Source organism: Populus euphratica, unplaced genomic scaffold (genome assembly GCF_000495115.2).
Source record: "Populus euphratica unplaced genomic scaffold, PopEup_1.0 scaffold901.1, whole genome shotgun sequence".
Lineage (NCBI taxonomy): Eukaryota > Viridiplantae > Streptophyta > Magnoliopsida > Malpighiales > Salicaceae > Populus > Populus euphratica.
In genome coordinates, this window is record NW_011500760.1 from 67,398 (window position 1) to 79,848 (window position 12,451).

Below are 12,451 nucleotides of genomic sequence, written 5' to 3' on the forward strand. Positions count from 1 at the left end.
TTCTTTTGATTGCTATTTATTTTATTTGAAATAATTTATAAAATTAAATTTATTTTTTATTTTCATTCTCTTTTAATTTTTTTTATCTGTCAAATGTAGTCTCAATTCTTTTGATTATTATTTGTTTTATTTGAAGTAATTTATGAAATTAGATTATTTTTTTAATTTCATCCTCTTTTAATTTTTTTATCTGTCATATTTTGTCTTTACTCTTTAATGAACTTAAAAAATTAAAAATTTATTTTTTAGTTTGTTTTTCATAATATAGCAAAACACTGAAAAATATTTTCTAACACATTTTTCATGATACTACCAAATATAAAAATAATTCATTTTTCAAAATTTCATTTTATACAAAAATCACTTTAAAAGAAAAAAATTCTTTTCAACAAAAAAAAGAGGGCATACATAAAAAAAAAAAAAACAAGAAGAAAGAAGGGCCAGATTTAACTCCACTGCATGCAAGGAAGAGGGCATACATAAAAAAAAAAAAAACAAGAAGAAAGAAGTGCCCGATTTAACTTCACTGCATGCAAAGTATGGTAGTGTGTTTGGTATTGTGGTAACTTTTATGGTTGTGGTTTCAAAAAAATTATTTTATAAAAAATATTTTTAGTTGACGTTGGTTTAATATTTCTATATGTTTAGTTAAAACTGTCGTTGAATTTGAAGTTAAACAAAAAGTAATTTAATGTGTTTGATTAAAAAATTGCTTTTCAAATTGAGGTTATATATATATGGTTTTATATTTAAATATTATAGATTTAACTATTGCTATTACATCATGAAATAAATAATATTTTATATAAAATATTTTTCATTGTTCAGTTAAATTATCTATAATTCCTTTAAGTGTGAAATACATTCAACGAGGATTATAGTTTCTTTGTTTTTTTAAACGTGCAATAACATCAGGTAAAATATAATTAAGAACAAATTGAGATTGCAATCAAATTTTGCAAATGCTTTATCATCAATAAAACACAATTAAAAATAAAAAATAAAAAATAATTTTTTTTTAATGAGTCGGATCGGTATCATACATTACTGTTCACGTGAAAAATAAAATTAAACTCAACTGGAAATACCATCTAGACTCTCCATTGTTCATTTAAAGTGAACAATAAAGAGTGAAACTTTTATTGTATGGCATTCACATGTTTGTGAAAAGCAGTTTCTAGCTATTTTTCACAAATTTATATTTTGTTTTCAATATATGTGGATCTTTTATGTATAATAAACTATATTTAAAAAAAAATTCGTGTCTATATTTAAATTTAAATACAGATACAATCTCCTAAACAAATGACCAATAAAAAACCAAAACAAAACTCGCTTCTCAGTTCATATGCTTTTATTTCTTGCTGTTTTTGCTTTCGTGGGCGGAAACAGTTTGGACAAACAAACAAACTTGTACAATGCTGTTTGGGGAAGGAAACTAAGGATTAAAAAACAATGCAAGAAGTTTTTATTTTCCATAAATTTAGGAGTGGAAATCTTATCTGCTTTCTCAAAATCGACTCCTCATATTTTTGTATTGAACTGGATCATGATAAACATTCAAGTTTTTCCCCATGCCATCTTTACTACTCTCTAGTTCATTCTGTTAAAACTGGGAATCAAATATTCTTTTGTTTGATTACAAAGCACTTAGAACCGAATCACGTGACTCATGATTGAGTTCCAACTCAAGCCATCTATTATTGATTCATATCCACTACAGATTTCACAAGGAAACTGCATTACATCTGATTCTGTCAACAACGTAAGGAATTTAATTAAACACAGAAAGCAATACTTAGAATATTTAACTCCCTTTTGCTGTTTGGTGCAATCACTACCAAAAATTTTCTTACACATGAATGAAGATATGAGGCTGTACAAATAATCTGCAGATTGAACAGGAGGAAATGCAAGACCAACGGAATGAAGGAACAAATGTATCTTATTGAAAAGAATCTGACCTAGTCTAGAGACCGTAAACTGTAGAAGAATCCCTTTTTACTCCAGATGACTGTACTTTTGAAGGAACTGTATTCACATGTCTGTGGATTTACCGTAAGAATTCAAGAGGGAATAGCAAACTGAGGAGCTCTCGAGTTCAGGACACGGTTCTGGGGATACAGACTCTGAAAAGCCACTAACGTTTGAGCATGTCCAAGGAGATAAGGTGGTGCTAACTGCTAAGGAGACATTAAACAGACAAAGAGAGGTGAAAGGAGATTCTGCAAGTCCCGTGAACTTGCCAGCCATAGTGATGTTTGAACCAATCACACCTTGCAAAGTGATTTGGTCCAGAACTGGGAGGGCATTAGGATCAAAATTGTCATCGGGATGTGACCCACAATCACCAATGGCACCAAATGCCGTGTTGATATTTCTCAATTCAACTTCTGATATGATGACCCGTTTAATATAACCCCCTCTGCCCTTAGTTGTTCTAAACTCAATGCCACTAAATGAGTTGTATATGTGGACCTGCTCCACATGCACATTAGAAATGCCACCAGACATCTCACTACCAAAGGCTACGGACGAGCCTGAGGATGATTGAAGGTACACCCTTCTTATATATACATCTGTTGTAGGCCTATCGTAGGTGATACCGTATTCATCCCAACCACTCTTGAGGGAAATCGCGTCATAACCAACCTCGATGCGGCTGTCCTCTATGCACACATTATTGGAAGAATCTGAAAATGATGTAAAAATTGAGTCAGCTAAATTCTTTCTCGACAATGATTACCAAAAGCCATTAAGGCAGTTCAACCGTATCCAGCATTTTCACACATTCTATTAACAAAGCATTCTCGGCAGGAGAAAATCATGCATCGTAAATTTTGAAGGGATAAGGAAGATGAAGGGATATATATGTTTCTGCGCTGAGGACAATTATGGAAAACATGTTAACTAAAACACAGAATGTTCAATAAACCTGGAACTATGCCAATGGTGTAAGGGGATTCTCCAGGAGCAGAGACTGAAATATTTTGAACAACCACATTACTGCATCAGAGACAATTTCACACAAAAATTAAGTCAACTCCATCAATTCATAAGTTATTTTTTCAATTATCAATCACCGTGTTCTTAAGAGAAATTACCTGCAATACACTGGATGAATGCTATATGCAGGAGCATTCAAGAAGGTAAGATTTGAAACTACTACATAATCAGATGATGTAAATTCCACAAGATGAGGGCGGCTGTAGTTCAAGGAATGGGACTCGAACCAATCCCACCAAACTGAACCCTGCCCATCAATGGTTCCATTGTCACCTAGACCAGCAAATAAATGTCAGGTGAGCAACAATTGAGACCAAGCGGTCAGTAATTGACAGAGAGAAATGAAAACACCAGTGCATTTACCAGTCACTACCACATCGTGTAGCATATCTCCATTTATTAAACTTTGATATCTTTTTCCAGGAAGTTCAATCCCACGACCATATGAGGGTAAGGGATCAACAAGATTCCAATGCGATGGATCCTAATAAGCAAGGAAAGCATCTGTCAGAAATCCAAGGGTTGAAAATAATAATGAACCAAACTAATTTTGCTTTCTTGGAAGTTTCTTCTGCATCTATCTTCTCTGGACATAGGACAAACAAAACAAAAGAGGGGTAAGGAATAAGAGCAAGCAAGCCGTGACAAAGTACCTGCGATCCAAGAATGATAGCACCTTTTTCCACGAATAGTGTGAGATGGCTGGTAAGACTGAAACTTCCAGTAAGCCATTTTCCAGGTGGGACATAAAGCTGAGCGCCACCCTTGTCTGTAAATGACTTGAGATAGAAAATGGCATTCTGAAAAGCAAGAGTATTCAATGTTTTCCCATCTCCAACCGCACCGAACTCCAAGATGGAGACACTATGTGGTCTTGGTTTTAAACTTGGTTTGAAACCACACATTTCGCTGCTCTCTGCTGCATCAATTCTAATGGCAATGCTCAGTGCCAGCAGCAAGAGTACTGCCACCTGAAAATGCGAAAATGCAATTCTCAAAACAGATTCCTAAAACAAAGATTCATTTTTTGCAACAGTCAACATTAAGCAAGAGATAAATGAAATTCAAAACAATCAGAAATTCCATAGAAAATACATCAAGACAAGAACAAACAGATTCCAACCTCTATTATTGGATTCTTAGAATCCAGTGAGTTGTACAACACTCAAAACTCCAACAAAAGAATAAGAACACAGAAAGGCAAAAACCAAGCTGTCCATTTTATCACAAAAGATGCCACATAGAGATCAAGAGAATTCCTATATAATGTAAAAACTTCTCAAACACTAAGAACATGCTTTACACCCCAAAAAATATTGGAAAATTATATTATGATGTAGTGTAGCAGGGAATTATTAGATTTTATTTGACAACTGAATCAATGAAGCATATGAGATCATAATTGATCAAAACAGAAAGCAATTTTAAAGCAGAATAAAATAAAATTAAGGATAATGTATTTGCTAGTAAAACAAATTAGCCTCCTTGTAATGTGGAAGTTGAAGTATGGTTTGGCTATTCCAAGAGAAAGGAAAGCAATGCAGTAAACAAATCAACCAATCAAAAGAAGAAAGCAAAAAAAAAGAGAACAGAGAGAGTCAAGAATCCAATGAAAACAACACTGTTCAAAAGAACTATAACACCAAAAAAAAAAAAAAAAAAACAGCAATTCAAGACAAATTTTGCAGCCATGATTCACAAACTGAAGGAGGAGAAATGGAAAAAAGAAAAAAGAAAGTCCATCGCGCTAATAATATTCAAAATCGAAAGCATCAATTCAAGCAAAAATGGAACTTCATCAGTATAGTTTAGAAAAGAGAGAAGCATAGCTTGTCAATATATCAAAATATAGTAAAAATGAACTGAATTGACTGCCATGACCATTGCCGTGATGGACTAGTACATATTATACAGCGAAGCATGAAAATCCCACAAAGGCAATCAAAGATATACTTCAACAGATCATAGATATAACACCAAAACCAATCAAAACTCCAAACTTTCCAGATTTGAAGGAGGAGAAAAGGAATAAAAACAGAAATATAAAAGAAACGTACTTACTGGCATCTTCATGGAGAGCTCACAACTTTTCTTCTTCTTCAACAGTATTGACCAAAAGGAGAGACAAGAAAACAAAGTATGGCTTAGCTAATGTAGAAGAAAGAAAGAAAGAAAGGGGAGGTGGTGGGAGAAGAAGCACCACAAAAACAGGGGCAGCTTGTTGTAAGCTTGTGTATTATAAGCATTAATTATATATAAATGACAAAGAGAACATTTTCTTTCTTTATTATCGGTTACAGCATTACATTACAAAATAAATAAATTATAACCCAGTAATATTTAATAAATTAATAATACAGTGTAACTTGATAAATTAATAATATTAATTAAATGATATTTTTGTTTGATATCGATTTAAATTTGAAATTTAAATAATATTTTATTCAATGAATAAATATATGCTAAAAATTATGTACAAGTTTAACTGTTTTTGGTAAGTTAAGAAATGACAGCTTAATTACCATGCAAAAAGAAGAAGAAGTAATAAAAGGAAATATAGTGGTAATTAATAATTAATTGCGTAATTAACTTGTAATGTGAATTTGATTAATAACGTCTCTCGCCGACAAATATGTTTGAAACGGGTTTTCATTATTTAGAGAGAGACTGTGATTGATTGAGTGCTAATTTTTAGCAGCTGTGTTTGCAGTAATAGCGCGTTCCAGATTTTTTTTAATTTAAAAAAATAATAGATTAAAAAAATTCTAGCTTATTAGTTAAATTCACAATTTAAATATGTATAAAAAATCAACAATGGTAAATAAACCAACAAGAAAAAAGAAACTATATTTAAGTTTATTTGAATCATTAAACAATTCAATACTAATCTAACAAAAAAAAACCAAAAAAAAAAAGAGAATCAAACTTTAAAAATAATAAAAAAAAAACATTAGCATAGAGAAAAAAACAAGTAAACCTATGAAAACCTCTTAAATCTAGTTTAATCTAAAAAATTATAATTTGTTAAGTTATGAATCCAAGTTCAATTAAAAGGTTTAAATATCATCTAATTTAATTTTGAATGATGAAATTGTTAAAAAAAAAAAATTTAAAAAAAAAAAACAACAAAAAGAAAGTGGGGCTAAAATTTGATAGGAAAAACCCAATGAAAATGGAATCCAAAAAAAATTGCAAATAAAAACAAATTTCAATCAAAAGAATTAGGACCAAACTTGAAAGATTAAAAAATCATGGGGAAAGAAATTCAAAATCATTTTTAATATGATATATTATTTATAGATTAAAAATGGCGATGATGAAATAGAAAACAATTGTTGAGAGCTAACCCAATAGAATTAAACCAAGAAAAATAACAAAACAAAAGTTAAAAAAATAAGACAACAATTTAGAAAAAGAGAAAAAACCCATACGAGCTTCATAAACATGATCTAATATCTAAAATTTGCATCCCATAAAATTTTTTTACCCAGATTCAATCAAGAAATTAATCAATTTAATTTTGAAAGATGAGATTGACAAAACAATATTAATGAGAAAACCTACAAACGCAACAAAAAAATAATGATAAAATTTGATAAGAAAAACCCAAGAAAACAAAAATTAAATGAAAATAAATGCTTAAGGGTGGAACCGAAAACAAATACATTAATCAAGAAAATGATCCAAACAAAATAAATAAAAATTAAAAAAATTAAGGACCAAGTTTGAAAACAAATTAAAAAAAATCAAATGATTAAGGATGGAATAAAAAATAAAATTCAATTAGAAACAATCAATAAAAATAAAACAATTGAGAAATAAGAGAAGAGGGACTAAATCAAAAGAAAAAATAAATTGAATGGTTTATATGGATTTTTCCATGATCAACCCACAATCCAAAGAAGAAATAAAAGGAAAAGAAAGAAAGAAAATAAAAGTAATTTTGGGGCCAAACCATAATGAACTACAAGACAAGCTCCACCTAAAAAATAAAAGGATGTCAAGACGAATTAAATGATATGGTAGAATCATAGTTATAATTGACAGAGCCAGTTACACATACCGCTAAAAGACAACATAACGGTTGACGTGTGCAAAGCATACATTAGTAGTTTTTTCTTTTTTTATATAAAAATAAAAATTATCTTAAGACTAAACAATATTAACAAACAAATCATTGTAAAATTACAACTAACCCCTGAAGCGAGGCAAAAAATACAATTTGTAAGGGTAATGTAATAATTTAACTGTTTTATAAAATTTGAAAACACAAAAACACATTTATGTAAAAAACATTAGATTATTTTATTAAAGGGTTACATTAGTAATTTTATTATGATTTTAAAATCCAATTACCAAAATAACCTCGCATAATCATCGAAAAACATTTATGTCATGATAAAAAAACCATCCTAGCCTCGAAGCCAAGGCGAGAGGTAAAATAACCAAAGAATAAAAAAATTATAATATTATTATAATAAATAATATTTTGTATCTTATGATACAGTAAAAGCCTATAGAGAATTAGTGTTTTAGATAATGTTTTGTTTTGGATATATTTTAAAACAAAAAAATTAGTTGGTTTCATACTTTAACCAAAAGTTTCATAGTTTCATACAATTTATGTGAATTGGCTTCTTAAGTGGTAAATTATTGCAATTATAATAAAATTAAATAAGAAGGGGTTTTTAGTGTACCCATTTTCATATAACACTATTCATTAGAATAGTGTTTATTTTTCTAATTTATATACGTTGTATTTTAATTTTATTTTTTAATATTAACTTTATTACAGATTAAACTTTATAATTTTTCTCAAATTACTTTTTATGAAATTATCTTAGATTCATGATCTAGACCATATATTTAAAAGGTTGACTCATGTTTTTTTTCTTTTTTTTCTAATTAATTTTTTATTCTTAATTTTATTATTCAACATTGATTTGATTAAGAATTAGATTTTGTTATTTGTTTTGGTATGCTTTCTACAAGGTTATCTCCATTGCATGACGTGAGTCATAAATTTGACAAGCTAATCCTAGTTAACCTGAGCAGCTTTTTATATCCCTTTTTTAATCAATTTTTTCTCTATTTTGTCTTTTAACAATTTGTTGATAAAAAAATAAGCTTCATTTTTTTTTTAATTTTGCTTTCTATTGAGCTATTTTTTTTCCCATAATCCAAGTCATAGATTTAATAAGTTAACCTAGGTTAACATGATTTATTTTTTGGATCTTTTTTTAATTATTTTTTTTTAATTTCATTTTTCAATATTGAATTTATTGAAAATTGAGTTTTGTAATTTATTTTGATCTTTTTTTTAGGCTATCATGATCTCATGTCTTAGTATGCAAATTTATATGTTATCCCAAGCTGATCCAAATCAATGTTGTCCTCTTAATATTTATTAAAAAAAATCTCATCTTAACTATTTATTTTGACTAAAACTATATTTTTTCTAGTCATGCAAGTTGCTTTTGGACCCTCCAAGACGACCAAGTCACATCATATTGATTCCTACATGATTAAAAAAATTTCTACTAGAAAAAACATTAGTAGTGCCTAGATATTTTTTTAGATTAAAAAATTAATCTGACCCGTAGCATTGCATAGGCCAATAATCTAGTAGAAAATTAATTGTCTATGCATTTTATTGTTTAATTTGTTGTGTACTCACTACTTTTCCTTTTCTTTTTTCATAATTTGATGTTTTTTAAAACCATAGGTTTTTTTTTCAATTAGATCCATTCTCAATTGCTTAGATCGATATTTGGACTTCATATTTTGATTCGATTATCTTAGTATAGGGGTTTTTGTAGTTGCAAAAAAAAAACAAAAAAAAACTTTAAATTCATGCTCAATTTTGTTGAAAAAAATAGTTTGAACCTTTTGTTTTCCACATAATTAAAAATAAAGGGACTTGAATTGAAAGTGAGGAAAAAAAACCCTTTTCTTTCTAAAGAAAAAGAAGCAATGCACATGAAATAAAGGAATGAGAGGTAAGGAAAAATGTAGAAGAAAAAGAAAAGAAAGAGAAGTATACATGGTCATAAAAACACACCGGATATCTATATTCGAGATGTACCATCTTGAAAAACAATAATGACATGATGATTTCAATAACATTAAAAAAGGTTATATGAGGTCACACATTATACCTAAACGTTAATGACACCTCTCACATATCGGTGCATGTCCTATACATGCCAAATCTTTTTGTCTCATTTGTTTAATTTAGTCTTTGATTCTATAATAAATCTCAATGACACCTCTATAATAATGACATGAAGATTTCAACAACATTAAAAAAGGTTGTATAAGGTCACACATTATGTCTAAACCTCGATAACACCTCTCACACATCGATGCATGTGCAATACGTGCCAAACCTTTTTATCCTACATGATTCATGCTCCTTTTTTTTTTTAATTTAGTCTTTGATTCTCTATTAACTCTTCAATTTCATACCCGATGTCAACCCATTAGATCCTCAATAAGTCCCAGACGAGGAGAGAAGAACAAGAAGAAAAAAGAAAGAGACATCTCGTCAACCTGTTTAGCATATTGTGATCATCTCCATCACCCAAGTTTTGAATTTTGTGGTTAACCTGATTTGACTAGTACTTATCTAATATATTGACATTGCAACATTGAGGAAAAAATATTATATTAGAATTTTATTAAAGCCAAACCCCATTTTCATCAACCATTCAGGTTGCCTTTATACTAACTAAATTGACTGAGTCAAATCGTGGCAACTTTCATACGATTTACTTTGATGCTCGATCTAGGTGAGGAATCAAGGTTGGAGGTTTCAACAGTGACTTATTTGACTAAGTTTAACAATAATGTCAAAGAATTTCCCATGAACTGCCTAATTCTTTAATTAAAAAAATTACTTATTAAAAAAAACTTCATAAAGCATCACATTACAATTTTGTTTTTAGTCATTTCAGGTTTTGACTGATTTACTTTTATATGTTATGAGTCTATAACTAATTCACTAAAGATGCTAGCATATTTTTTTGGTTACTAAAAAAAAATACTCTATATTGTAGCAAAACACGAAATAACTAGCTAATTTTCTTTCTATTCATACTATATACAATATAAAAAAAATGCTTTTCTTTTATCATAAATCAAGGTATCTCCTACTTTCAATAAAAAATTTCTTTATTGTGGAGTCCATTATTTTATTGTTGATACTTTCATATTATTATAGTGAACATATAGCACAATAAAACACTAAATTATTGTTCCATGTTGTGTTACTTGTTGAATTATTTTTTTAATGTAAAAAAATATAACAACATTGCTAACATGTTTTTTAATTAAAAAAACTAATCATGAACTTAAAATATAATGTAGATTGGACAATATATTTAAAAACAAATATTGATAAGACAATATACTGGATGCCATATAATTGAAGAAAAAACTAAAAAAAAATAAATTGTTGAAGGGTTAAATCTAAGAAATATTCAATTAAAAAAAGATTCAGAAAATAAATCGAGTTAACTAGTTAAACTCATGACTCGGGTAATGAGACATGATAACCATATAGAAAGAAAATTGAGAAAAATCATGAATCCCAATTAAAAAATATTCAATTAAAAATGACAAAAAAAAAATAAAGTCAACCTGAGTCAACATGCTAATTCAACGATCCAAGTCATGAGATCAACATAACCTCATAGAAATAAAATTCTTAAAAATTACAAAGTTCAATTTCCAACCAACCTAATATTGAAAGATGAAATCGAAAAAAAAATTAATTAGAAAAAACTACCCAAAAAAAATTGCATTAGTCAACATGAGTTATTTTGTTAAACTTGCAACCAAGACTATGAGATTGAGATAAATTCATATAAAGTAATAAAAAAAATACAAAACCTTATTTCCAATAGATTTACTGTTAAAGATTGAAATCGAGAAAAATAAATAAATCCATGAGATCAATATATAACACAACCAAAAAAAAAAATATAATGCACAATGCCCAAAACAACCTAATATTGAAAAATAAGATTAAAAAAAACTAAAAAAAGAAAAGAAAAGAAAATTTTAAAAGAAAAACTAAATTAAACACCAAAACAAAACACTATTATAGTACAATGTTTTTTTGTGCAACTGAAATGATTTAGCCACATCTTTAATGTTTTGTTAATGCAATAATAATATTAAATAAACTCGTAATTTGATTAATAAGTGAGTATATTTTTTATATTATTATTTAGGATTTAAATAGTTGAAAGACCATAGTAAACTAACTTCAAATGAATATACAATTAGAGTGGATAACACTTATTTATGATTTGATTATATAAGGGTGTTTGGTGCTATATTTGTTTTTGCTTTTAGATGTTGTTGAAAAAAAACTTTAGCTTAAAAAATATGAAAGTGATGATTTTTTAATGATTTATAATAATTTTGATGTGTTGATGTCAAAGATTAAAAAATCTAAAAAAAATATTTTGATATATTTTCAAGCAAAAAGCTATTTTGAAAAGCATCATACACCACAATATCAAACACACAAAAATATTAAAACATAACACATAAATAATCAATTAGTTCAATTCATTAATAAAGACAATAAGAATCCCTCTAGATATCTTTAAAAATAAAATATATGATATTTGTTTGTACAAAAGCATCCATCAATTTTATTTTTCTAACAAGAAATGTTAAATTATTTAAATATCTTGAACCAAATGTATGTTTTTGCAATATTCTCATGATCTTTTATTATCTTCCTAAGATTATGTTTAGTTTGGAGTAAAAAGCTGGAGGTTAAATTTTAAGCGGTGAAATATTAAGAATGAAAAAAATGATTATAGGATGAATTTTTAAAAATGTTTAATATATAGTGTTAAAAATCAATAAGTTTTAAAATAAAACTCCTAATAAAAATAATAAACAATATAAATAGATGAATTCAATGCTTTGTTTAGGAAAAAAGATGAAAAATGAGTGATCGGTTAAAAACAAAAACAAAAAGAGTGAAGATTCCAAAAAAATCTCCCTTTCCATTTTGTACCTCACTTATCTCAACCTTTAATTTCCCCCTTTGAAGTAAATACTATGCAAAATTAAAAGGTGTAGTGCAATATTATAAAATTACATGGGGTGTTTGGCGTTGTATTTGTGTTTGCTTTTTAAAAGTGTTTGAAAGACCATATTAAAATAACTTCTCATGAATACACAATTAGAGTGAATAACACCATAGTTATCAAATAAATATAGAATTAGAATGGATAACTGACACGACTAAAAGATTGATGTCTTCTCCCAAGTGCAGGAGTGTCGAAGTAATAAATAACCCGGCAAGACCGGGGTCAAACCATAGGGAGGTTAATTGTACAAATTATAAAAAAAAATTATAAAACAACAATAACAACAACAACAATAGTAATAATAATAATAAAAATAATAATAATAATAA

At 28.1% G+C, this 12,451-nt stretch overlaps 1 protein-coding gene across 2 annotated transcripts; it reads right to left on the minus strand.

Moving 5' to 3' along the window:
- Window positions 1-1,676: 1,676 nt before the first annotated feature.
- LOC105116296 (probable polygalacturonase) lies at window positions 1,677-5,250 on the minus strand. Of its 2 annotated transcripts, none has more exons than XM_011013578.1 (6): window positions 5,068-5,250; window positions 3,660-3,977; window positions 3,370-3,490; window positions 3,105-3,279; window positions 2,936-3,006; window positions 1,677-2,693 (listed from the first exon to the last, which is right to left on the minus strand). In XM_011013578.1, exons 1-6 carry the CDS (start codon window positions 5,077-5,079, stop codon window positions 2,038-2,040), a joined length of 1,353 nt encoding a protein of 450 aa, XP_011011880.1. In that variant the 5' UTR covers window positions 5,080-5,250; the 3' UTR covers window positions 1,677-2,037. The 2 variants fall into 2 exon arrangements, with proteins under 2 accessions (XP_011011880.1, XP_011011881.1); XM_011013579.1 differs by having other exon boundaries at window positions 5,064-5,250.
- Between the last annotated feature and the right edge of the window lie 7,201 nt (window positions 5,251-12,451).